Here is a 24,717-nt window from a genome sequence, read left to right as displayed (position 1 = left end):
ACTAGGTGTTGAAATTCGCTAAAAGCTGGTTTGGCTATAAAGAAATATTTGATATATCGAACAAATCTCAGAAAATCGCGCTGTTTGTTATAACCGGGTTTGACTGTACAGAGGTTACCAATGCCCTCTTTCTCCAATTAAGTTTTCTATGCTGCAAAACAGTTCTTGCTAGTTTTCTGGGCGTCATTTCATGATTCACTATTTGGGTCAGTCGGGAATCTCTCCCTGTACTTTATACTATGAGGTTCTGCTTTAAGGCAACACTTCTCGTTTTATTTTTCAACCATACCTGTTTGGAACTGGTGGTTAATAAAAGAAATCAGTGCCTTTCAGCTGCAGTTTACGTGGCTTTAATATATATATATATATATATATAACTATGTTTGCATAAAGAAAAGCTTCAAAATGTTATTTTTATGCATAGATACCGGAAAGAAAATCACAGGTAGTTTCCATGATGTTTGGAAGAATCTCTAATGATTGTGATGAAAATCTCAGCTTCCTTGAAGTCCGGAGTAGCCGGTCTCTACTGTGCTTCTTTTTCTTTATCTCAAATTTATGTTAATTGGGCTTTAGCATTGTTTTCATGAACTCCGCTATAGTGATGCGATGCTGCAACCCTGTAGATGTAAACGCGTGCCTGCAGGTCCACCCTCGTTCCAGGGAGCAGCGGTACACCAAGTCAGCCGACTGGGCCTACCTCGAGCGCTGCGCTCAGGCAGCTGCCCCCATTCCCGTCTTCGGTGAGTCGGCTGTAGGCTGTAGAGACGGGGATCGAAAGGCTATCTTTGTTGTTAGCCAGTGCTTGCGTTGTGTTCTGTCGCTGTTGCAAGCAGGCTGCCTCTATATGCCTGCATATTATCAACTTTTCCAACTTTGGACTCTAGTATTGGTGCCTCATCGTTGTCGACTGAAGGTTGTCAGGAGAGGTGTCACGTTTTCGAGAGCGAGAGTTAAAAATAAATTAATAAACCTTGTCTCCAGTGGGACTCGAACCTCCATCCCTTGGATCCCCGGCCGAGCGCTTTACCACTGCGCCACGTCCCGGATCATGAAACGCTCTTCATAATTCCCCTTGTCTACAGTGAGAATGATAGCGGGATTCCATGACTGACAGAGACAATGCCTTTCCTTTTCAGTAAATGAATTATAGAACGCCGGTGAACTTAGATGCGTTCAATGGAATGCTGGTTGTATTTGACAAGGGGCGCACGATGTACCGTCACGACTGGTCATGACTTCGCCAGGCGATTCATGCATTGCGAAGCTAACCTTACCGGATGTCCGGTCCAGGCGTCCGTGCAGCGCCTTTCATTTGCCGCTTCCTGGAACGCTGCACCACACAGCATGCAGAAGCAGACCCAGATGTCTAGGAGACGTTAGTACAGTAGGCATCAGCAGCATTTGAAATTGATTTACAGGATAGAAAAGGTGCAGTATCTGTCACAATCCTCTGCGTACACATGTACCACTCAGTAAAGGAAGGGAGGAAGGTGGGAGTGAAAGAAAAGAGGGAGATAGAGGGTCCATAGTGGAGGGCTACAATCCACCATTGCTTTCGCCTCATCGCACTTTAGTGGTCTAAAGTGCCCTCTAGAATTTTTTTAAAATATGGGCTGCAAATTACTTCAGTCCAATATTTGCTTAGTACAAATACCATTCGGCTAAGTTACAGATGGAGTGTCTTTCCCCCCCGAATGTGCAGCTGTCGAGAGAAAGAAGGTGGGGGTGTTGACAGCAGAGGTTCTGCTTGTGTTCTTTTACATGCCCACGCACTGTGGAGAAAGCTTAGTGTAACAGTTTAGCTTGTTACATGCCTAGTGGGCTTACTGCATGCATGTGAAGGGTCCAAGGCACTGAGCACGTTCTGCAATGCACAATTCCCTTTTGTTACAGTCCCTCTGGACAGCAGTAAGTGTTTGCTGGGCAGCTTGTTGCTTGGGGGAGAAGTGGGAAGAACGACCAGCATGATTTCCAGTTGCGTGTCTGCTCTTTGACACCATACTGACCAGTAACCTAGCTTTGAACAAAGAAGGTGCCCGCACCAGACAACAATGATCTGCCTGCTGTACCTTGCCCAAAGTGAGGCTGGTGCTGCTTTCAGCCCATTGAGGCGCAGAGTTCTTCATTGACCAGCAAAAACCAAATGACTCTGTCCCTTGTGAAAGTGTGACCCTGGGACATCACACATATGCTGATGATATTGCTGTGTCAGGATTCATTGCAGGCAAAGCTGGCATCACCTTCTTGGCTTGTTAGCCACCCTGAAACACATTCCAGCAAACGAACTTTGAGAGTGCCACTGTTTGACACTGCCTGGTCTGAGGATGATGTCTCCTACCTGTGCAGGCAGTGGGGACATCCTGACCTGGGAAGATGCAGAAATGCGGCTCTCGGAGACTTCTGTCAGTGGGCTCATGATTGCCAGGTGAGACTACCGGTCAGTCATGGGAGACTGCATTCACTACCAGGCTTTGTTGAAAAGAGGCCTCAGACATTGTAATTCAAGGCATGGCTGAGTGCAGACCAGCCACGCTGGCCACAAGCAACAAAGCTAATGGTGTGAAACCTTCGAAGAAAGATAAGAGTGGCCATCAAAGTGACACCGGTGAATAGAACTACGATACACTGAGTGGGAATACTGTGTAATCGGTAACAGGTGCATGGCAAGGATGTAGCTAGAGGGCTTTCACTTTGGTTTCAGTGATGTGGGGAATGTAGGTGGTCCCCACATGTCACTGCAGAGCATTTCTTCTTTGCGCCTACTGATCACCCACGATGTGAATCAACATCATGTGCTCTCACTGTGCCTGTTTTGTGGGAAATAAAACGGAAATATGCAGTTTTAGCTACAGCCCCGCCGCGGTGGTGCTGTGGTAAGACACCCTACTACTGTGCCGGAGTACCCGGATTTGATCCTGACCGTGGCGGCTGCGTTTCGATGGAGACGAAACGAAAAGGAGTCCATGGGCTGTGCGATTTCAGCAGACATTAAAAATCCCCAGGTGGTAGAAATTACTCCGTAGCCCTCCACTATGGCTCCTCTTTCTCTCTTTCTACTTTCACTCCCACCTTCTTCCCTTCTCTTAGGGTGAGGTTCAGGTGTCCACAGAAACAAGTGTGACAGCCTTTCCCTTCCTGTCAACCAATTATTATTATTATTATTATTAGCCACACGAACATCAGGGGGTTGCATGATTTGGAGGTGTAGCGCGGTAGCGCATAAGTGCGGTGCTCAAGGCAAGGCTTAGCAACCATGCACAAGGTACCTTCCAAGGACTTTGGTCAGCATGCCAGAACTATCACACAAGCTTTCTGTCCAACATAAGCATTTTGATCCATGGACCTCACTATTGAGCCCTACTAAGATTCATTGAAGAATGTGTTTGTATCTTTTTATTTAGTTCCTGCCAAAGGGCAAACGTACACAATAGAAAAATATTCTAACATACAGGATAGTAAGCCTTCTGCTCATTTCCACAGAGTTGTGCATTCTTACACTTTGACCTTCAGACTGGTGTACATCACTGCATACAAATCTGCCTCTCTTTTAACGCAATAGCATTAAGGAGCTCGTGTTGCAGAAAAGCCGGTGTCGTCGGCGTCGTTGGCCGTGAGCGATAAATCCCGGCATGCACTTCATAAATAAAAAACAACTTCTAAGATGGGCTGGGTGGGAATCGAACCAGGGTCTCCGGAGTGTGAGACGGAGACGCTACCACTCAGCCACGAGTTCGATGCTTGAAAGCGGTACAAAAGCGCTTCTAGTGAATGCGGTGTTGCCTTAGAAACATGCCGTAGAACGTTATACTGCGGTGTATATCGGTAATTATGAGCATGTTACTTACAGAAGTCGCAGTTACACGAGTAGCGAAGTACGTTTCCGCTACATTTCTTCTGCGCTCTGCGCACATGCAGAGCCATCTTGCGGCAAACACAGAAGAACCCCTCCTCGCAATGCGCGGCGCTGCCCCGACACGTGGCGCGCCACTCGCCCCTGATGTTTCGCCGTGCACCCTCACGGGTTGTAAAATCAAGCGTCTTTCCTTTCTTTAGATCACTATCTTCGCTCACCCGCTTCTCCCCTTCGGGCCGCGCGGGTACCGGTGCGAGGATGCCCCAATACCCTTGCGTTTAATAAGTTTTCTCGACGAGGTGCAATAACGCTATCGCGTTCCACTCTTGAAGGCGAAGCTTAAGCGTCCTCCAAATTTTTTTCTCATCTTTTCTTTTTTTTTTTTTTCGCTACAAGCAACCATCTGGATATAAGGGATTTATACGAAGTCAACATATTTGCTGTGTCTATGGTAGCTATAGGTAGTGCACATCTCGAGCCAGAACCTCTTCTGAGTAGTATGCATGCAGTTCCACATGTCACACACAAAAAAAATGTAAATAGTATCTGGGCAGAGTGGTTTCTGTACAAAAATCTGAACCACACTCAGTTTACCTAGCTTGCTCACGTTGGCGGCCGCTTTTCCATCCCTGTGGCAGAAGTGCAATAATAAGCTTCCTGTAACTTCTGGAGGATTGTTCATTCGCACTTTGGTATAAGGTACTTCCAACCCGGCTTGTATAGTCATGTTTCTCACTGTGTTCAGATGCTTGCAAGCTTTCCTTTCGTCCTGCTGGCCTTGGGTTACAGAACCTTTGCCCACTTTGCTGAGCGTTATCTTTGCTGCATAGTTTTTTCACCTGCCTTGTTGTGATGCATAGCTGCGGCAGTGCAGAATGAGTGTGGTGGCTCAGGTGACCTTTTCCAGGGGGGCCCTCATCAAGCCATGGATTTTCACGGAGATAAAGGAACGGCGGCACTGGGACATCTCCTCCTCCGAGCGCCTTGACATTCTGCGCAAGTATGTCGCCTATGGCCTCGACCACTGGGGCTCCGACACAGAGGTGCGTTGCCTGCCAGCCACTGGCTGGTCTTGTCAGTGTGGACAGGGCGAGAGGGACACCGGTGTGCTTCGACATACTGCTGTGCGCCCCCAGTGACAGGTGCCCCAAATGCATGTGGCAGCCTTCACATCGTTGGCCATTGCATGTGATGGCCTTGACATCATTGGTGAATGCATTTGGCATCATTGGCTTGCCTCATCTTTCACACTTGGAACACTAATCATTTCTCCTGGCTGCTTGGAACTTGCTCAGCACCCTTACTGTTGTAACCTTTGCCAAGTTGGAGGGTCACCGTATTTCTTCGGTGAAAGAATAAGCCTCAAAGCCTAATCGCTAGTGCTGGTTGGTATTGAGGTAAGGGTGCTTTTCTGTTCAAGGCATGGCAACAAGTAGCATACGTGCGTGGCATGATATCAGGAGTGTTTGGCAAGCCTCCTTATCTGAACAGTGAATAGCGAGAAGACCATGCATGTGGCTGCAACCACCTGAGGTATTTACCAGCCAGAAGCAGAAAAGAACCAGGAGACACTGCTCTCTAGCCTCCTTAACCTCGGATGTGCAGCTCACTTTTCTCATGATCCATGTTTTTCTAAATTACTTTTATATACCAAAAGGTTTTAACAAGCTGGATTAGGTACTTATTCAGTAAGGTGAGTAAGTTGAACACGGCATATTCAGAAGGATTCTAAATTTGGAGTATTTCTTAAACACTCGGTAGATGCAGCCACACTTTTACACATTGCAGAACTTTGGCACATTTTTCATGGGACCACAGAAAACATGCGAGCCAAAATACATGTGTTTAACAAAAAGAAATACAGCGCTAAACACAATGTGACAGCAACTAGCCCCGCAAGAGATACTGTTGACAGAATACATGTGCACATTTAGTAACAAGTAACACTTGAAATAAAAATGGTACATCATTTTCTGCATTTTTTTTTTAATTCTCATAATGGCAACATGTGCCTCTGAAAAATATATAGTAAAGCCTCATTGATACCTTTTCTTTTTTTCTTTAAATGCGGGGGAAACAATGTATTATCTCTGCAAACTTATGACCCAAACTGATAAAAATTTAATTGCTGAATAAGGTACAAAGGCATTTAGAATTGAGACTTTGACTGTATAAAAGTGTAGATTAGCATTTATAGACATAAAGTATGCACAGCTCTTTTTTCAACTCTTGCAGAATTCAGTAAATATTTATGTTGTCGTAAGTTCAGAAGAGATTTAGTAAGAAATCTAGTTCGTAGAAGGCAGTGATCAGCCGGGATCGCTTTCTTGGTTCTTTTAAGATTCTTCGCCCCCTTACATCAGTGACATGTGGAGAAGCCATTACGATTGGCTTACATTCGCTGCGGTTTTGCTCATAGTGCATCCCCCAGGCCTGGCCCACTCGTATGCAAGCGAATAGTAGTTCCAGTTATCAAATGGTTCACCCCTATGCCCCTAAAGCACCTCAAAAAAGCCACTACATTTCTCCTCATTAGGTCATGTTTCCGCGGGAATGGGCGCCATATATGTGGGCTCGTTAGCTTTCTTTGATGCTTCGGCCCTTTGCTCCTAGGTGCTGGAGGAAAGCAACTGTAGCGGCTGAGCGCCGCTGATAAGCTTTTCATGTGATGAGTGCTTGTTAGCACACATTCATTTGACCGTAAAACATATCATACAACCACAGTTTGGCGAAATTTCATGTATAATAACTGGGAAATCGTGTTATCCGGGAACATATCAACGAGGTTCTACCGTAATGCTTCCTAGCTCCTGCTGTAGTTGTGCATGAGCATAGCATACTAAATGCTCTTCGTCTGCATGACCAACTGTGGGCGGAAAGGAGGCAGCAGTCTTCTTGTGGAGTGGGCAAAGTTTTGGACCACGTGCGGGCTTCCACTGTATTCATGACGGATGCCTTAATCCTCTGCCACCCTCCTCTATTGAAACCTGAAACTTGTGTCGTTTGGGCTGCAAGAAAACTATGGACATATCCCGTCAAGTGCTGCTCATGCATGGTCACATAGTTCTGCTTTTCCGCCTTCGATCGTTTGGAACTTCACTGACAACTGCAACAAGAGGCATGCTGCCCATAAGTGCACGTGCATTGTCATAGGTGCAACGCCTGGAAATGGGGATGGCCAAGCACCGTACGGTGTCCCATTTTGGGCATCAAGTTACGATAAAGGCCGATGAGCTGTGCGTCCGTCGGTCAACTCAAGTCGATGCCTTGCAAATACCTTCTTATACTGTCAAGTTGCACTGCCTTCCTTGCCTCATTACACCACATAGTTCTGTGTTGCCCTTTGCAGAAACAGAGTGAATTCATCCTGTTTCGAAAAAGGGTAAATCAGCGCAGAACACGGGACGAAAGGTAGAAGAGAACACACAGCTTGCCTGAGCTTCCGCCTTAACTCATCTGTTCTTTTGGTTACAGGGAGTCGAGCGGACACGTCGCTTTCTGCTGGAGTGGCTGTCATTCCTGCACAGGTGAGCTCCGGCAGGGGGGCAACAGCTGTGCCAATTGCGCCATTTGGTACAGTTGCATATTTCTGTGCCAAGCTGCGTGATAAGCGTGACATTTGTTAAAGTTTTGTCACACATGCCCCAACTAGCTGCAAAATTTTGTAGTCGCACTAGATTTGAAAAAAAAAATGAGAGCCACGTTAGGTACCTGGCGTCTCGCCAGTGGCCAGTTAAGTCCAGTCGTGGAGGCACAACTAATGCAACAAAGGAAAACCACGTGTGTGCTTGTCAATGCCAAGAGACTGTCTTGGTCAGATTTTTATCATCTGTACCACCAGTGTGTTCAATGGAGACGGGTTTGATAGGCGCTGCCAACTGATGCCGTCCATTTGGGCGGGCATATCTGCGGCCAGAATCGTTCGTATAATGATTTGAAACGCTTTGTTGAATCAGCAAAGCAAGCGTGCATTGTTTGTGATATTTTTACTCTACGGTCGTGTTTTCATGCTTTTAATGCACGTGTCACGTGTTTTCTGCTTGTTTGTTTTTCAGAGGTATCACTATTTTGTTGAGGTGTTCATGCACCATAGAGTTATTTATGCTGTCTGGTCAGTAGACTTATGTTACCGTCGGCGGATAATGTAACAAGCTCATCGGTTACAGCTGCCGGGCCGGCGCATGTAAAGTTTGTTTCGGGCATCGGCTAGTCTGGAAACGTGCAGCAGTCTTAGATTTTGAATTCCATAATGCCACAATGAAGCCCAAGACTGCCAAAAATAGCATCTATGGTTGCTGAAACAGTGGAATACTATAAAGTCTGCTTTGTGCACAAAGTATATAACCTAATATTTTGAGCCGTCGCCCACTTCATCTTAGGTAAAATATCAATTAAGCCAAAACCACTCATTTATCGCATGCCCCTAGAAAGTGTAAATCACGAGCCAAAGATGCACTCGCCAGTTTTATATACTTACAACTTGCTTTCTTGTCATCTTTCAGCGTTTGTCCCTTTGCCTTTTGGTCAATATTTTCCTTTTTTGACTTTTTTTTTTTTTTTTTTTTTTTTTTTTTTTTTTTCATCGACGTTTTATTTGTTGTTGTGATATTGTACTGCATTCACGTTTGGGCTCAAGCTGATCGCAGTCACGGCTGCCTTCAAACTGGGCTCTTCTGGAGCTGCCCTCGCGGAACACAAGCTGTGGATTTTGTAGACTGTAAAACATTGTTTAATGAGTCTTGTGAGCAAGATAAAATATAGTGATTAAGTTTTCAACTGAGCTCTATGAAAAAAAAAAAAGAAAAAAAACATATTCTCTAGCTATTGTATTTTTTTATTTGGCCCCTGAAGTTTAAAAATTTAGTCTCCTTGATTTGATGGTTCACATTGTTATTTTTATATAGTACAGGTCAGATTCCCCAAAAAATCTAACAAGTGCCGGGGATAGGTGATCCTTGCTTGAATTTCTTTGGATCACTATTGATATGATCCAGTATTAACATCTTTCCTTTCTTTTTTTTTTTTGCCAAAATTAAAGTTTCCTCACTGTTAGATGGCTCCAAAATTTGAATTTGGGCTCCAGAATGCTGTCTTTTTTTTTTTCTTGTAACATGCACCAAATTTTCAGTTCAGTTCAATTTTATTCGGTCAGCACCACAATGTGGTACAGGCAGTGTGGCAAAAAGGCCAGCAAAATGATCGGCTTGACGGGAACCACGCCCCTGGTAAACAAACATCAGCGGCAGTCGCGCTGCATTTTTGTGGCACTGTGGCTCGGCAATTCGAAATAATAAAGGCAAGTTAGAGACTTGTGGGTTGAACTAGAAATTGCCCCACAAAGTTATACAAGTAATACAGGCAATCTCCATTCATTTCTTTTCTTCTTCTTTTTTCTTTCTTTTTTTTTAATTTTGTGGCGTACACTTTCCATTTTCACAACTGGCGTCACAGAAAAAAAATACAATGTGACGTAGGAATTGCACGACAAAATACAAGCAAGATGTTAGAAAATAAAACTGAAATAGAGTAGATTTATATACAAGGTACTGCAGTTTCTATTTTTTATCTGTAAGGGAATGGGGTTGGCTATCAGAAGAATATATTTTGTTCAGATTATGCGGTAGGTGATGTTCAGTTTTTTGCTGTCCATAATTCGTGCGGCTTGCCGGAGTATACCAGGGCAGTACTATGTGACAAAGTGATCTTCTTGCATTATGTCTTAAGTTTTTAATGTCTTGCAATATTCTGGTGTGTACCTTTATCTCTTTTAAATACTGAAGCACGAGCATGTATTTATAGAGCTGTTTTACTGGCACAGTTCTGAATTCGGCAAATAGATGTGTAGCATGGGAGTCATATGGAAGGTTAGCTATAATATGAAGGGCTTACATGAGTAGGAAAAATTTAGTTATATATTAGCGGGTTTGTATTATGAAGTGAAGTACGCATAAATTTATTTAGAACTCCGCATGCTGTTGAAAATTCGACCTTTGGTTGCTCGATGTGAGTGTCCGATGATAGGCATACATTTAAAGTTACTCCCTGAGGTTTAGTGTCATTAAATAGGGTATGTTTGCATTGCCTAGAAACAGTTCTGGTACGGATTGTACAGCCTTATTTTTAGTTCTAAACAGAATTGCTTTCGTCTTCTCTGCATATATAATATGAGAGTTGTTTATGTTCCATTCATGCAATTTTTTTTAATGTATGAAGTTTGGATTTTACTGCTCCAAAACCAAGATTTTTCTGCTGTAAAAGTTGCTCTAAATCATCCTTCAGCTGTTGCACCCCTGTTAAGGGAGCCCACGCTAGCTGTCGCCTGCACCCATAGTAGTGTGTGTAGAAACAATCACTTGGCAACGTGGGTGTACCAGTTTGCTTCAGGGTGAATTTTAAATTATTGGTGTTGAGTCTGAACAGCAAGGGCTGAGCCGCACTATTAAAACTGCAATATGTCATCATTGTAACCTGCCTAGCCTAATGTTCAGATGAGTAAATTGGTCCTACAGTTCCCACTTCTTACGCTGACACCACCTCTAGACAGCTGTGCTCACTACAGTTGGGAGGATCGCATAATGTACTCTTACCACAGCTACAGTTTTTGGTAGAGTTCTTCATAAGTACGCTTTCAAATTTCAAAAAGGAGGAGGAAAGACTGATGCTTCTGCTGACATAGTTTCCGAACTCTCCTTTGGCTGCGGTGGTGCACACAATGTTTGGGGAAGGCCTGTCACACTGCTGTGTTGTGTCAGCATGTTTCTGCCATTGCTGTAGGTACATCCCTGTAGGCCTCCTTGAAGTTTTACCACAAAAGATCAACGAGCGTCCCCCACCGTACTATGGCCGTGATGACCTGGAAACCCTTTTTGCAAGCCCTTCTTGCGCAGACTGGCTGAAAATCAGGCAAGTGGTCAGGGCGTGTTGCAGCCATTGTGCTGTTTACACTGCAGTCAGGAGAATAGAAAAGAGGCATTTAAATGGCAACACAACACACATTGCTGCATATAATCTGGATGTGGTTTCTAACCACACTCACTTGTAAACAATGTATCGTCAAATCAGTGTGTCCCTATGTGCAAAACTGTTCACTTTCACTTCTGGCCCAGCTTTACATGTGTCAGGGGTCTCCCCCCCACCTTTCCTCTCCCAATTAGAGCTGCCTCGGCACACATTAGAGACATTTAATATAGAGTATGGACGCTTTCGTACGATAAACCAGCAAATTATGGGGCGTTACTCCATGTGTTACATCGGCAGTTTTAGTTGGCCGTATGAAAGCGCGAACACAAACTACGGTGCCGACATCTAGATTTAAAATAAAAAACATTCAGGCTGTTTTTTTTTGTTTTTTTTTACTCGCAAGATAAGACTAGTCAAGTCGCACTGGAGCCAGTTTCTTTGCTGCGGCAGTTTTGTTGCACTCCCAAACGTTGGTATTCCCGTGTTGAATACTTTTACCTTGTATTGCCGTCATGGTGCATAAGCGTAACGGCCTCCTTTCAACCCCGTAGCCCTATAGTGCCAAGCATATTTTTATGCATACAAGCGTGTAAGCAGTCAAGCCAAGACAATCCACTTTATGGCGTTGCCATGCCAACAAAGCAACGCAACTCACCAGGCTTACGGACTGCGCTGCCACCATGCAAAATAAAAAACAGAGGTAAATATTCGCTAATTATTTGTGCTGAATGCTACACGAGGTAAAACAAAAACCCTGTGTGTCATTTATAGGCGGCAGCGCGGCCAAAAACGCGGTAACGAAGACAAATTCACTTCGAAGCGGGCGGCCTGGACGCCCGCTTCAAAGTATGCGAGGGCTGGGCACGATAAACTCAAGTTTCGGCGTACGCTGGCCGATCGTACGAAAGAGCTCGGTCTCGAGTATCGTATAGCGCATGCGCAGTGCGCGTCACAATATTTTTGGCGTGCGCTATTCCTCTGCGTGTGTCTGGGTATGCTATACTAAAAGTCTCTATAGCACCTTTTGTGCCACGCTCTCAGAAGCCACATGTTTGCCACCACACCAGCCACAGTGCACCAATGATGTACGTTGGGAGAGGTCTATTTCCTGCCAACTTCCTAGGAACTTACCGTCATCACCTTTCTTGGATGCTGATTTCAACACATCGAAAGTGATAGTTGTTGGCTGCAATGCCTAATGGTATGTCATGATGCGCTGTAGTAACAGATTAAAGCACCACTTTGCATACCTTCATTACACGAGACATCATTTTAACGTGCAATTAGTAATCTTTAAATATTTTTTTGTATTGCACATTTCATCTGAGCGGTACAGTGTTTCTATGCTTAAAAACTGACTTTTCTGGAAAATAGACTCAATCGATAGTTGGCGTTGGTCCTGTCTTGTGTGTCCCATTTCTTTGTGCCAGTTCACTTTTATCATGCAAAACATGTCTCATAAGGTTGGAAGCCGATTGTTGGCCGCTCTCTTTTGTGTTGGCCGAAAAGAACAGAAAAACACTAGTTAGAGGATGTGCTTGTTTCCCATTCTGATGTTGTGGCTGCCTTACTATGCTACTGGGTTAACCAAATGGTCCATTACAGCTGGCCAAAACCTGCTGTTAAAGGCCTTTTGATTTGTTCGAGGTGTAAGGCAGCTGAATGAATGCTCACACACTGAATGCTTAAACATTAAAAGCAAGGGCCAGCTTCTTTTTTATGCAGTTATGTCTCGTGCATGGGAATGTGCCGTGATTCCTTTCGTGTCCTCTGGAGTGGAGCACTGAATCTGTTTTGTTGTGTGCAGTGAGATGCTCCTGGGTCCCCTGCCTGAAGGGTTCAGCTTCCTGCCCAAACATAAGGCCAACGCCTATTCAGTCTAGTGCACATCCAGAAGAGTTCTTCACTAGCATGGGAGCTGACCGTGCGGCAGAGACCAGGGCTGCTGCTGCTGCTTCCGTGATATCCTGCACCAAAAATGGAGAGCTTGTGCAGGCACTTTCCATGCACATCATTGTTCTGAGGACAGCACACTTATAGGATTTGAGAATGGATGTTGCTTGTCCTCCAAACTGTGGTGAAGATGCTGTGAAGGACTACCATAGTTCACAGTTGTGGGTGCATTTTGACTGCAGTCATGTGCACCCTTCGCCCCTTTCAATCCATGCACCATGCTCAGAATAAATGAATGAACTTCATCTGAATTGTTCGTGCGCCTTCAAATTGCTCCAGTGGCAGTAGTAGCTGCCCTTAGGGAGCACAGGAGTCTGAAATAAATGGGTTCTCTAGTTGGCTTGCTGGCATTGAAGTGACAAACTCTGCGGGTGAATCCTAGCCTGCAGCAGCGGTCCAGGGTATCCTTTGCTAACTGGCAATGGACCATAATCAGCTAGGTCACTGTGGGACCATTCTTAGGGGAATTCTTGTGTAAATTTATGAAGACCTTCAAATAGCCTAAAACCTGGTTTACTGCGCTGCATTTGAAGCTCAAATACTTGCAGAAAGGTCACCTGGTGGTCCTTCTCATTCCTTGCAGTGCTGCCATGGCTATCAAGCATGAAGGGGCAGCATTGTTGCACTGCAGAATGTAGGCCTTTGTATTGGGCAGAAGAATTGTTAAAACAGCACAAAACTTGTTCCACTACTGCTTTCACCAGGTCAACGCAAGGTGCTTGAGACAGTCCAGCGAATAATGTTGGCAAATGTGTGTAGTTCCGGTATAAAACTCTCGCCGTTCATTGTAGGAGCTGACCGACACTGCTACAAATGCCACTGGTACAGTAGAATCTCGATGATACGATTACGGCTGGTGCGAATTTCGGGATGATACGAATTTTAAGACTGCTTTGAACGGACTACATTGTATAGAATACGTTAAGATTTGGGGTGATATGAAGAGTTTCTGAACCCCGCCGCGGTTGATACGAACGTGCAAACCAGTCGCGCATGCGAGCAGGCCGGCGCGGCTGGCCTCAAGAGGGTAACATAACCGACGCGGCCGCCGCTAACTCCTCCCCCCCCCCCCCCCTCCCCCTTGCCGCGAATGATACCAACGAACGTTGTACAAACACACAAAGCCACTGAGCAGCTCAGCGCAAGAGCTCACAGGGGGAAAGGGTACCCACCGCAGCCGCTGCCTCTCCTCTCCAACCCCCCTCACCCCACTAGCCACCCTACCCCCACCTCCCTTTCGTAGCAAACTGACGAGCATGTGCCCAGTCATGTACGTCACTCACTCGCTGGCAGCTCATTGGTAACGTTGACTTAGCAAAAGAGCTAGGGTTGGCACCGTTCGACGCTCTGCACCATTGTTGGGCAGCGAGATGTCATCTTGGAGAATGTGCAGCACTTCGGTGCGAACGTGAAGCAGGCTAAAACAGCGACCCATGTCAAGCTGAAAGAGGTTCTGCTGACTTGGTTCCGCGAAGTGACAGCGGCCGGTGTCAACGTGGATGGCAAGGTGCTACGTGAAAGAGCCGATTGGAATTGAAAATTTCCAAGCGTCTGGAGGATGGCTGCACCGGTTTAAGGAGCGGCACGGACTTGTCTACCGGGCCGTCTCAGGTGAAGGCAAGAAAGTGGACCAGTCAGCTGTAGATGAGTGGCTGAACACGCTGCCAGCGCTGATTTCGGAGTACGCGCCACGCAACATTTGTAATGCCGACTAGGCGCGCCTATTTTTCAACCTTCAACCGGAAGGAAGTTCATGCGTAAAATGCCAGGCATGCCAGGGCGGCCAGAAAAGCAAGGAAAGAGTAACAGTACTCTTTTGCTGCAACTCGGATGGATCCGAGAAACTCCAGCTTACAGTCATCGGTAAGTCGAAGGAACCGAGGTGTTTCCGATCGGCGGAGTGTTTGCCTGTCTTTTACAAAGGTAACCGAAAGGCGTGGATGACTGCAGATGTTTTCTGCGAGTTCTTGACAAGCCTTGATCGGAAAATGGCGCCAAGAAACCGGAAAATTTAGCTTTTCGTGGACCAGTGTTCTGCCCACCCAAAGGAAATGACATTCAATAATGTGAAAGTCAGGTTCCTGCCAGCGAACACTACCAGCCATCTTCAGCCACTGGACGCTGGGATAATTAGAAATGTGAAACATCATTTCAAAGGACTTCTAGTGAGGCGTCTGCTGGCGAAAATTGACCGTATAGAAGCAAACTTGCGGATCAGTCTCTTAGATGCTTCGCACTTTCTAGTCATGTCGTGGGATAGTGTAACTTCAGAAACAATCTTGAACTGTTTTAGAAAGAGCGGATTTGCCATCGGACTTGATGCGGCTTCGGCAGGAGATTGTCAAGAGCCAGATGGAGACCTGACGATTGATGGCTGGGACAATCTGGAAACTGAAACTTCGGCAATTGGGACTTCGTTACAGTGGACGACAACGTCGCGACCTGTGGGCTGAGGTCTATTGAAGACTTGGTCAACGAAGCGAATGATCGCGAAAATGAGCCTGACAGCGATGGTGACGCTGACGACGAGTGTGATCAGCCGCCGTCAACGGCAGATACTCTTCACGCTTTGGACGTTCTGCGCCGCACCGTAAGTGCCGGCAGCATGAGCGACGAAACCGCGGCACGGTTTTATGCCTTTCAGGCGGTGCTTGTCCGCGACATCAACAGCAAAAAAGTGCAGACAAGCATTACGGACTTCTTCGGCCGCAAGTAGTTCGCCATAATAAAGTTTGGTTCATTTTCAATTCATTCCCATGTGGAAGTTGACTTGTTTTGGATCATACGAATTCGGGATGATACGAATATTTTGCGTGCTCCCTTGGAATTCGTATCATCAAGATTCTACTGTATATAGCAGTGGCATTTGTAGCTGTGTCGACAGGCTTCTCTGTGTGCATAGGAGTGGAAGCTTTATATGATTAGATCGATAGAAAATAATTTGAATGCAGCAACATTAACCGTTTTCTTCCATATTTGCATCATAAATAATGTGGAAGGAAGTAAGTGGAAAAAAATAGTATATTGTTCAAATTGGAATCTCCAAGAAATGATACCTGCAGGCTGTGGTTTCGGGTGTGTTATTTTTACATCTTGCATAGCTTATTTACATATCATTACTTTTCATCCTGAATGAAAACTAGGACAACGCTAAAGCTTCACTTAAACAGTAGACGTAGCAGCTCTTTTGGCACTGCCTTTTCATTCCACAGTTCTTTCTTAATTTTTCTGCTCTGCATTTTTTAAAATTTATTGTAACATCAGTATTGATCTCAAACACTCAATTGCCCTTCTAACAAGCTTGGCACAACCTTTTGTGGCTTATGCACTGCATGCCCACCTGGCATGCAAGGGGCCCGAGCTCAAAATCCCCTAGGCAACAAAGTTGTTTTATTAAATTGCATACTTTTCTGGCGCGTTTCCGGGTTGCATTTCTCAATTCTCAGGTACGATGACGGCTTTTCTGATTAATGAGCCCAATATGCTATAGCATAAAAGCAATGTTTTATGAGGAATTTCTTATTTGCTCATTTCGCAGCTGCCTAAGGAAATAACTCTTGAAAAGCTGCATTCAGGCTTCTGTAATCATGGTCATTGTGGACATCAAACTGCAAGCACCAGAACAAGCACTTTTTGTTAACTTGTGACAAGACAAGAATTTTTGGGGGGAAATTAGATATTTTTCTGTTGCAAAAGCTGCCATTTCCCCAAAGCTCTGAAATTTTCTATATGGTTCCTGTTTCAAAAAACAGCAATCGAAGTGAAAATTCTGGTACTTACATATTGTAGATATGTCTGCGTTCACCAGCCTAACTTTGTCCTTGTTAGTAACTTTCAGATTGTTAGTAAATGCACTAATGTCTGGAAACAAAATGTGTGGAACGAGTACAATATCAAAAATTTATAGATATGCTTGTTTGAGACGTAAGGTAAAACAAGCAGCAAAAAAAATAAAAAGCTTGTCATGGATGGATTAACTTCATTGTCCAACAAATCCAGGAGGGCTTTAGGCCTCCTGTCTAGGTGATGGCTAGCAACCCTTGGATACCGGTGGCATCTTTGGCCAGTTGGCTGCAGCTAGTGGTGAAAAACTGAATATACAGGAAGCATTTCATTGGTTGTGCCAAAAGCTACCTATTGCAATACCCACAAAGTGGAACTTAATGAGGGGTGCATGTAGTAGGAGGGATTATGCACCACTAGCTGCCACCATGTCTGCCATTCATTATGTACAGAAATTAAACCTGTGCATCTCTCATAGCCTGGGCCGCTTTGGGACATTAAACCCCAAAACCAAACCAGAGATTAAGCATACCTCACTTTGCAAGTGCTGGCACATGAATCATCAGCAGGACTACTCACTGCAGGGCGACGGCCTCTCCCATAGTCCTCCAATAAACTCGGTCCTGTACTATCTGCATCCACTTAACCCCTGTGAACTTCTCAACCTTATTCTCCCACCTAACTTTCTGCCACACCTGCTAAGCTTTCCTTCCCTAGGAATCCAGTTTGTTACCTGTAGTAGCAGAGCCCTTTGAACTCTGCCTGTAGCATCCATCAGTTATTCTCAATTCGCATTACATCTCCTTCCCATACCCATTTCTTGATTTCTAGGGGGATGTCATTGACTCAAGCTATTTCTTTCACCTGCTCAGCATGCTCCTATCTCTTGGCCTTGCATCTGCCATTTATCGTTTCATAGCTCCCTGCTTTGTACTCAACTTGGAACCCTTTTCATTGGCCTCACGTTTCAGCCCATAGGCGAGTACTGGTAAGATGCACTGTTGTACTTCCTCTTGAATGGTAACGATAAGCTGCTGTGATCATGATCTTGCGAATGCTTCCCAAATGCGTACCGTCCCAATCTGCTTTTCTCCTATATAATTACAGTAAAGTCTCGCTAATTCGAATTCCCTCAGAAACATTGACCAAAACCATTTGTATTGCCGTAATTTAAGCATATTTACTCGCACTGATTGGCCACAACCTTCCATGAATAATCTTATAAAGCCCCGTCCCTCAGTCACCAGCTGCTGCGGAGCATCTATTGAACCAGGCCAGATGTTCCGTCATGCCGTCACAGTCGGGCGTGACATCACGGTCGATGTCATAGTCTCATTTCAAGGCACGATCTACTACACCACTGATACCACTGATGACGCCATCATTTTTTTCAAGGTACTCAGGTGGTCGAAATTACTCCGGAGCACTACTGCACCCCTTTCTCTCTGCTTTCACTCCCACCTTCCCTTCCACTACAGCGTGGTTCAGGTGTCCACAGAGCAAGTGACACATAATGCACCTTTCCTTTCCTGTAAACCAATAATTATAAATATTATTACGACATACTGCACTGATGATATCATTAATTTCAAGTCACAATCGTATTACACCACTGATGACATCATCATTAATTTCAAAGTACGACATATACTACACCACTGATGACGTCATAATTTCAAGGTACGATATACTACACCACTGACGACTTCATTAATTTCAAGGTACGACATACTACACTACTGATCACGTCATAATTTATTTCAAGGCACACTGATGACATCATTAATTTCAAGACATGACATACTGCACCACTGCTGAAGTCATTTATTTCAATGTACGACATATTTAGAGCCGTATACTACATCACTGATGGCGTCATCAAACTAAAGCGTTACGGACTGACACGATCGTGGCCGCGAGCATGAGTCAAAGGCCTTCGCCTTAAAAACGAAACCGAAACTGAGTAGTCGGCCTATTGTCGATGAAATTGTTTGCGCGCGTCAGAGATGCGCAATCACCTGCGCGACGTGTAGTTAAGGTTTGAGGAGTGCTATTTTAACGATCGCAAACCTCTAAGCGACCTCACCGATGCCTGTAGTGTCCATACGCGCCTTCGCCGGCGCTTTCGCGCGAATTCTAGCATATTGCGTCACATCCACGGCTTGTACCTCACGTATAGGCGCCGCCGTTGAACTCAGCTTCCCGCGGTTGATCTCGGAAGTAGCGGAGCTACCTTTGCAGTGATTTCTGTCGCGACCTCCATCGCATGCACGATCAGAATGAATACACCTTGTCGTCGGCTGCAAAGCCAGGGACAGGCAAGGTATTACCTTTCGCCACTCGCTGCCAATAGACTTAGTTTCACGTACGTGAGGCGTTCACGGACGTGAACGTGAGAAGTCTACGTAGCCGACGCGCATGTCGTTTGGAACCCTTATAGTTACACGTTCGCGACGCACGCTGCACGTAAAACCCCTCAATAAACTAAAAGTAGCGCCAACATGTGAAGTTTGCCGCCCGCCCCCTCTCCTGCGCTCTCCTTCGTCGTTCGACCCTCTCATTGGCCGAGCGCTGTCACGTGCGCGCGCGCGCTTTTTTTTTTGCTGGGCGTGCAGCTTCCTCCTTTCCAGCGGGGCGGGCGGCGCGCGCGCGGCACATATCGCCCTGTGTTTTGCTGCCACGCGGACTGCTACTGAATTGTTCCCGCTGGCTATTTAATTTTTTTTTTCAAGCATGTTGCGCTCTTTGGCCGGCGGCTGATAGAAGCACGGTGGTGAAGGCGAGTTCAACCAACGCAGACATCGCGTACAAATTGTGTCACGCACTTACAGTTGAAAACGGAACCGTTTCAGCGCAAAATATAAAAAAAAAGCTGCTACCACGCTTCTCAAGTTTCACGGTAGCTTACAATTCAGTCCAACCTGCAAAGAAACCACACAGACTGCAGCTTCCGCCGCCTATAGTTAATTTGATCTGCAGCTGAAGTTGAAAATACATGGAAGACAGCTGCTGCCACACTTCTCAAGTTTACCGACAGCTCGCAATCCAGTAAACACTGCAAAGAAACCATACACAGACTATTCCAAAATTGTTCCTCTCCGCCGCCTAGTTAGAAATTTTATAAAGCATGCCGCTGAGTGGCCAAAGTTGACGAACTACTGACACACGGAGATGACGGCGAGTTGAGCCAACGCCGAAATCGCGTATATGTGGTGTATGACACTCACAGCTGAAACTATTCTGGCGGGAAATTCCTGTCAACATTCGGTAATTATGTTTCAGCAGTGAGTAATATTTTAACCTGAACACATTGCGACAAAATGCAAGGCTCTGGTGAGACCCGGCGCACGGCCGCCTCGATCGGCGCGCGCGCGGCGCTGATCGAGACGGCTGTCAAGGGTGCCTGCTCCGGAGAGCGCGCGCTAGTCGCGCACCCGGTAGGTGGAGCCACGGTCGAAATGAGAAAGGAGGAGCGGCGCCGCCGGAGGAGGAGAGAGGAGATGGCGCTACTTTTATTGAGGGGCTTTAGCTGCACGTAGTGTTCCTGTATACAGGAACACTAGCTGCACGTCGTTCCTAGCGCCATCTATTGACAAATACAGACACTGTTACAGCCATTCTAATACAAGACGAGTCTAAGCCAAGCCTGTTAACTAGCTACTGATTTGGATTGGAGCTGCATTTTGTATTTATGCCGAGCGCTTTTATTTGTATTCACAGCGGCTGATTGTGAATGCGAGTTGTGGGGTTTATCCTACATTGAAACGCGGTCACAGTGGCCGAGACCGAACTGGGCCGCCCTAACTACGGAATCACGGGTGAAGGTAAAAACGGCCCCAGAAAAGAGTTCCTCAGAAGATACAGTCCCGAAAAAAAGGTCCCTGAAATATATAGCCCCGGAATAATCGTCCAGAAAGGTCCTATCAGGAAGCGGCCCCTAGGAAAAAATGTCACCGAAGAAATTGGCTGAAAATCTGCCCGGAACTCACTCCGCGAAAAATTGAACATCTTATTGGACGCCCTTTTTTATTTTTTTTTTTAGAATAGATGCAACTATTGTTTGGGCAGTATGCCCTCTGGGTGTTTTACAGGTTTACAGGAACTGGAGAAGGCTTGGCGAGAAAGCATTGCAAAAAGAAAAAAAAAACGAAAGAAAAAAAAAAACCACCACTATAACATCCAGCGAGTATTATACAGTGCATAGTTCCCAGTTTCCAAACTGGGAAATATCGCTCTTTAATATAGGTCGAATCACCCGGCTAATATTACACATTCGAGAGACGTGTTTGCTCTCGACAGCACAAATTTCGGCGCCATAACGTTTTTTTTTTTTCTTTGCGAACACACGGCATCAGTGCCATGTTTTGCAAATTTCAAGCGGACGGGTAGAAAAACGCACTGTAGCATACATTATGACGGCATAGACACAAGGAAACTCAGTCTACGTTTTTAGTAAACAGAACTACAGAACGTAAAAAAAAAAAAATAATAAAACGGCGAGGTTCAAAATATACATAATGTTCGCTAAAACAATAAACACAATGTAAGATAAAAACAGTGAAAGTTGATTACAATGAGCGTAATTCACCGCTGACAAGCCAAGCACCAGGCAAGGGGAAAGCTCGGCTTTGCAGTACGTTTCATTGCATCTGTTTGGAGAGGTTTTATCCGGGGCCATTTGTTCCTGGGACGTTTTTACCGGAACCCACGGAACCACAGTGGCCGCTGCAGCTCGTAATTGTAATGCAAGCTAACAGCGCGACTACCCGTAATAAAATTGCTACCTTTAACGACGACAGCCGCCCACGAACAAAGCAAATATAACAGATTCGCAGCGTTGTGATCTCAACCAATAACGCAATGATGCGCAAACCGTGCGGTGTCAAGGCTACCGTTGCCACGCTGACCTAAATCATCTTAACCATACAGCCGCTCGACGCTAGCGAGGTGCTTCGTGCTTACCAAGAACGCTCATTTGCCGCTCGGTGTGAAGAATCCTCCGATTATGCTATGATGCTTCGAGCGGACTATTCGTACGCGGTTTGCGAGCGCTATTTACGAGCGAGAAAAATCGCCGTCAGCTTACTCGACTCAAAGTAGTTGTAAGCATCCGAAGCTTTGTAATTCTCGATGCGTTCCATGCATAATTTTCTGGGAGAAAACAGAAAATAGATGCCAACGTCGCTCATTTTCCTCGGCTGGCAGCAACGCTTCTCTTGTGCGCCTTGAACCCAATCCCCATCGGTACGGCGTGCGGGTCCGTACGCTGCACGCCGTGTACGTAGAGTTTTTCAGTGTATCGCTTCTGTTCTCATCGCTGAGGCTCACGAAATACTAGCACATGGTCACTTCGTCTGCCTAGAAGGCGCCTGCAAATCATAACACTGCCTTGCGGCCACAGTGCCCCGGCTAGCCACTGTACACCGGCCGCGGTCGTGCGTTTTGCCTACCGTGGGATCGCTGACGAGAGCAGCGCCACCTCGATCGCCTTGTTTGTTTACAAACATGAAGGAGGTCTATACGTCCGCTTGTGGTAGCGGTGCGGTATGTATAGTGCATGTGCGTTAAAGGTTCCCAGGTGGTCTAAATTACCCCGGGCCTTTTCTTGCATTTCTTTTCCGCACTGATTATGCTTTTTCTTTATTTCCTTCCTTACCTCCTCCCCTAGCTTGATATTTTCTTGTCGCGCCATTCAACCACTAGCTCTGTTCGCTTTTTTCCTCTTTTCTTTGTTCATGCAGTTACCTCCTCTGCTCCTTTCCTTTCCTCGCCCACCTCTTTCTTTCCTTCACCTGTGCGGCAGTCGTTTGAACAATTGTTCACATGCATATATATATATATATATATATATATATATATATATAGCCAACAGCTAAGTTTTCCGGGATCCGTCATAATCATTAACCTTAATTGTATGCCACGCCGTAGTTGTTTTTGGATGTGTCTATCTTAGCTCAATTAATGCGAGCCACATGCTTTACATGGTTTCAATTTTTCAACTACTTCTTCATTTGGATCGGCTTAGTTTGCGAGAAAAACTACCAGCTAAATGAGCTGTTTGCAACAGTAGCTCCTAAATGAAAGGGAGTGAAATTCCAAATCTACTTCATGAGAATGGTGTTAATTACTTCAGCACCTCAGATAAAAAAAAATGCCCGTCTCTTATATTCCGCATTTATTGTCGCGACCTCGCAGCAGTTTGGAGTTAGAACGCCTTCTTATCTCAGCCTTAGTACAAACACCGCGCGTACTACGGAACCTATAAATGCGTACGAATATTTATCAAGCCAGTATCCGAGCGCAGCATAAATGCTCACTTCAATCATGGCAATCGGCGAAATCGAAGAAATATATATAGCAACATAATTCTGCCATTAATGAAGGAATGGGTCGCCAGAATTTGCAAGATTTCTTTTGATACACCCATTCAAACATGCAAGCTAACACATATCAACTGATACATCGTAAAGCTGCATTAGAAAAAAAAAATAAAAAATACGGCACGGTACTTAGCCCACGCTTTTTTTTGTCTCTGTGCTCGCGCACTGCCATCTGCATGCGAGCGGCGTGACCGCTCCGCCGGCGCTCGCTCGGTCGTGAGAGAAGCGAGTGCGCGCTGGTCTGCCTTTCATGGGGCGGAGTCCATCGCTCACCTGCCGGCGGAAGCAAGAGCCTGCAGCGCCGGCCACCAGATTTAAGGGAGTATCGGCACCATTAACTCCCCTCCTCCATCAAATGCCGGCGCGACGGAGGGAAAAACCGGCTGTGAGAATAATGAGCCCTTCCATTAGCGCCGGCTGGGAGCGTGCCGAAAACGGAGTTGAATGAAGAAGCATTTATTTGCAAGTCTCATAGGTTGCGTGGAACAGACAGCAATTAACCGCTATAGTTTTGACAAGATAGTTGTGCTAAGCCAGGCACGATAAAGCATTGCGAGCAGATTAACCGGATTATTCTCATCTAGCCACTTAATTGCACCTCTGCCGGCATCCTTTTTTTTTTTTTTTTTTTTCTATCCACAATGCAAACTTGCAGCTTTTTTGTATTTCAGCCTTCTTTGGTACAACACTTTAAAATACACACAGCTCATGTAGGCAGAGCTACTGCATGCTTCAGCTGCAGTCGGCACCCTGACCACTGTGCCAGCGCGGCTGATGAATGCCTTGTTTGGCTAAGTGCCAAGGATGGAGAGGATGCACACGTGCAGTTCACATGACAATTTGGGAGGCATATGCGCGACATAGGAGAGAATGATAGCTTGGTGCCAGTAGGAGGCTGTCAGCCCACCGTTATATAATTAAGGGGAGATCATGTAGAGGAATTCCCAGGAGCAATTGCCGCCCGTTTGCACTTTGTCATAGCAATCCATCAGTGTTAAGCAGTGGATTCTGTACAAGGGTACAAGCTAGGGGAAGTGCGGTGTTACAGCAGTAACTGCTTCTGCACCATGCTTATTGAGTAAATATGTGTAGTGTAAATGTGCAGGCGATGCGATCAAATCCAATGCCACAAGCTGAAGGCTGAATATGCTCATGAGCATAGGAAGCACCTGAACAATTTGACTTTAGCTGCATCTGTGTTCGAGACGACTGGCCTGACTGGGAAGGAGATATCAGGCCACTTTTCAATATTTCAAGGTGTCTTCATTATGTGTAGAAAAGTACTCAGTTAGCATCCATGACAGAATCGTAAATCGTATCAAATAAGGGGCCACGTATTGGTCTAAGCCAAGCGTTCATCCTCCTAAGAGCTGCACCAGACCGAGGAAAGCTTGCTTACACTCGAAACCGGTGGGTAGGCACCCTTAGGCAGCACTAGAGATTGTACCCACACCTCCTGCACATGAGGAGGTTGTTGCTCATACGAATGCTTCCCCCACTCTACACAATTTTTTTAGTGCCCAAACAATGACGAAGTCTATTCTGAATGCTCTACATACAATTTATTTTGAACGGCTGTGTTATAAAAAAAGTTCTATGTATACATGAACAGTCCTTGCTAGTTGAAAATGTTCATATTGAGCATTTATATCACCTGTACTCAAATGTCAAGTTAATCAACAACTGCCCAGCATGGGAAAACCAGCGACTGCAGCTCGCAGGTGTTTCAACAGCCGGCAAAAGCAGGCTCTTCACCAGAGTGCAATCAAGAAGCTCAGTCGTACG

The 24,717-nt window shown here is 45.6% G+C and overlaps 1 protein-coding gene across 1 annotated transcript in view; it reads left to right on the top strand.

The window, feature by feature from the left end:
* Positions 1-13,102, top strand: part of Dus3 (Dihydrouridine synthase 3) — a 58,892-nt gene extending 45,790 nt beyond the window's left edge. The window contains exons 9-14 of the mRNA XM_084595638.1: positions 647-743; positions 2,350-2,428; positions 4,764-4,899; positions 7,331-7,383; positions 10,631-10,759; positions 12,624-13,102. Of these exons, the coding sequence (XP_084451764.1) occupies positions 647-743; positions 2,350-2,428; positions 4,764-4,899; positions 7,331-7,383; positions 10,631-10,759; positions 12,624-12,699 (570 nt within the window). The 3' untranslated portion in view covers positions 12,700-13,102. The remainder of the gene's footprint in view (positions 1-646; positions 744-2,349; positions 2,429-4,763; positions 4,900-7,330; positions 7,384-10,630; positions 10,760-12,623) is intronic.
* The last annotated feature ends 11,615 nt before the right edge of the window (positions 13,103-24,717 follow it).

Source organism: Amblyomma maculatum, chromosome 2, assembly GCF_055883805.1.
Source record: "Amblyomma maculatum isolate TAMU_Amacu chromosome 2, ASM5588380v1, whole genome shotgun sequence".
Classification (NCBI taxonomy): domain Eukaryota; kingdom Metazoa; phylum Arthropoda; class Arachnida; order Ixodida; family Ixodidae; genus Amblyomma; species Amblyomma maculatum.
Note: the sequence above shows the minus strand (reverse complement) of the source record. Positions and strands in the feature narration are given on the sequence as shown.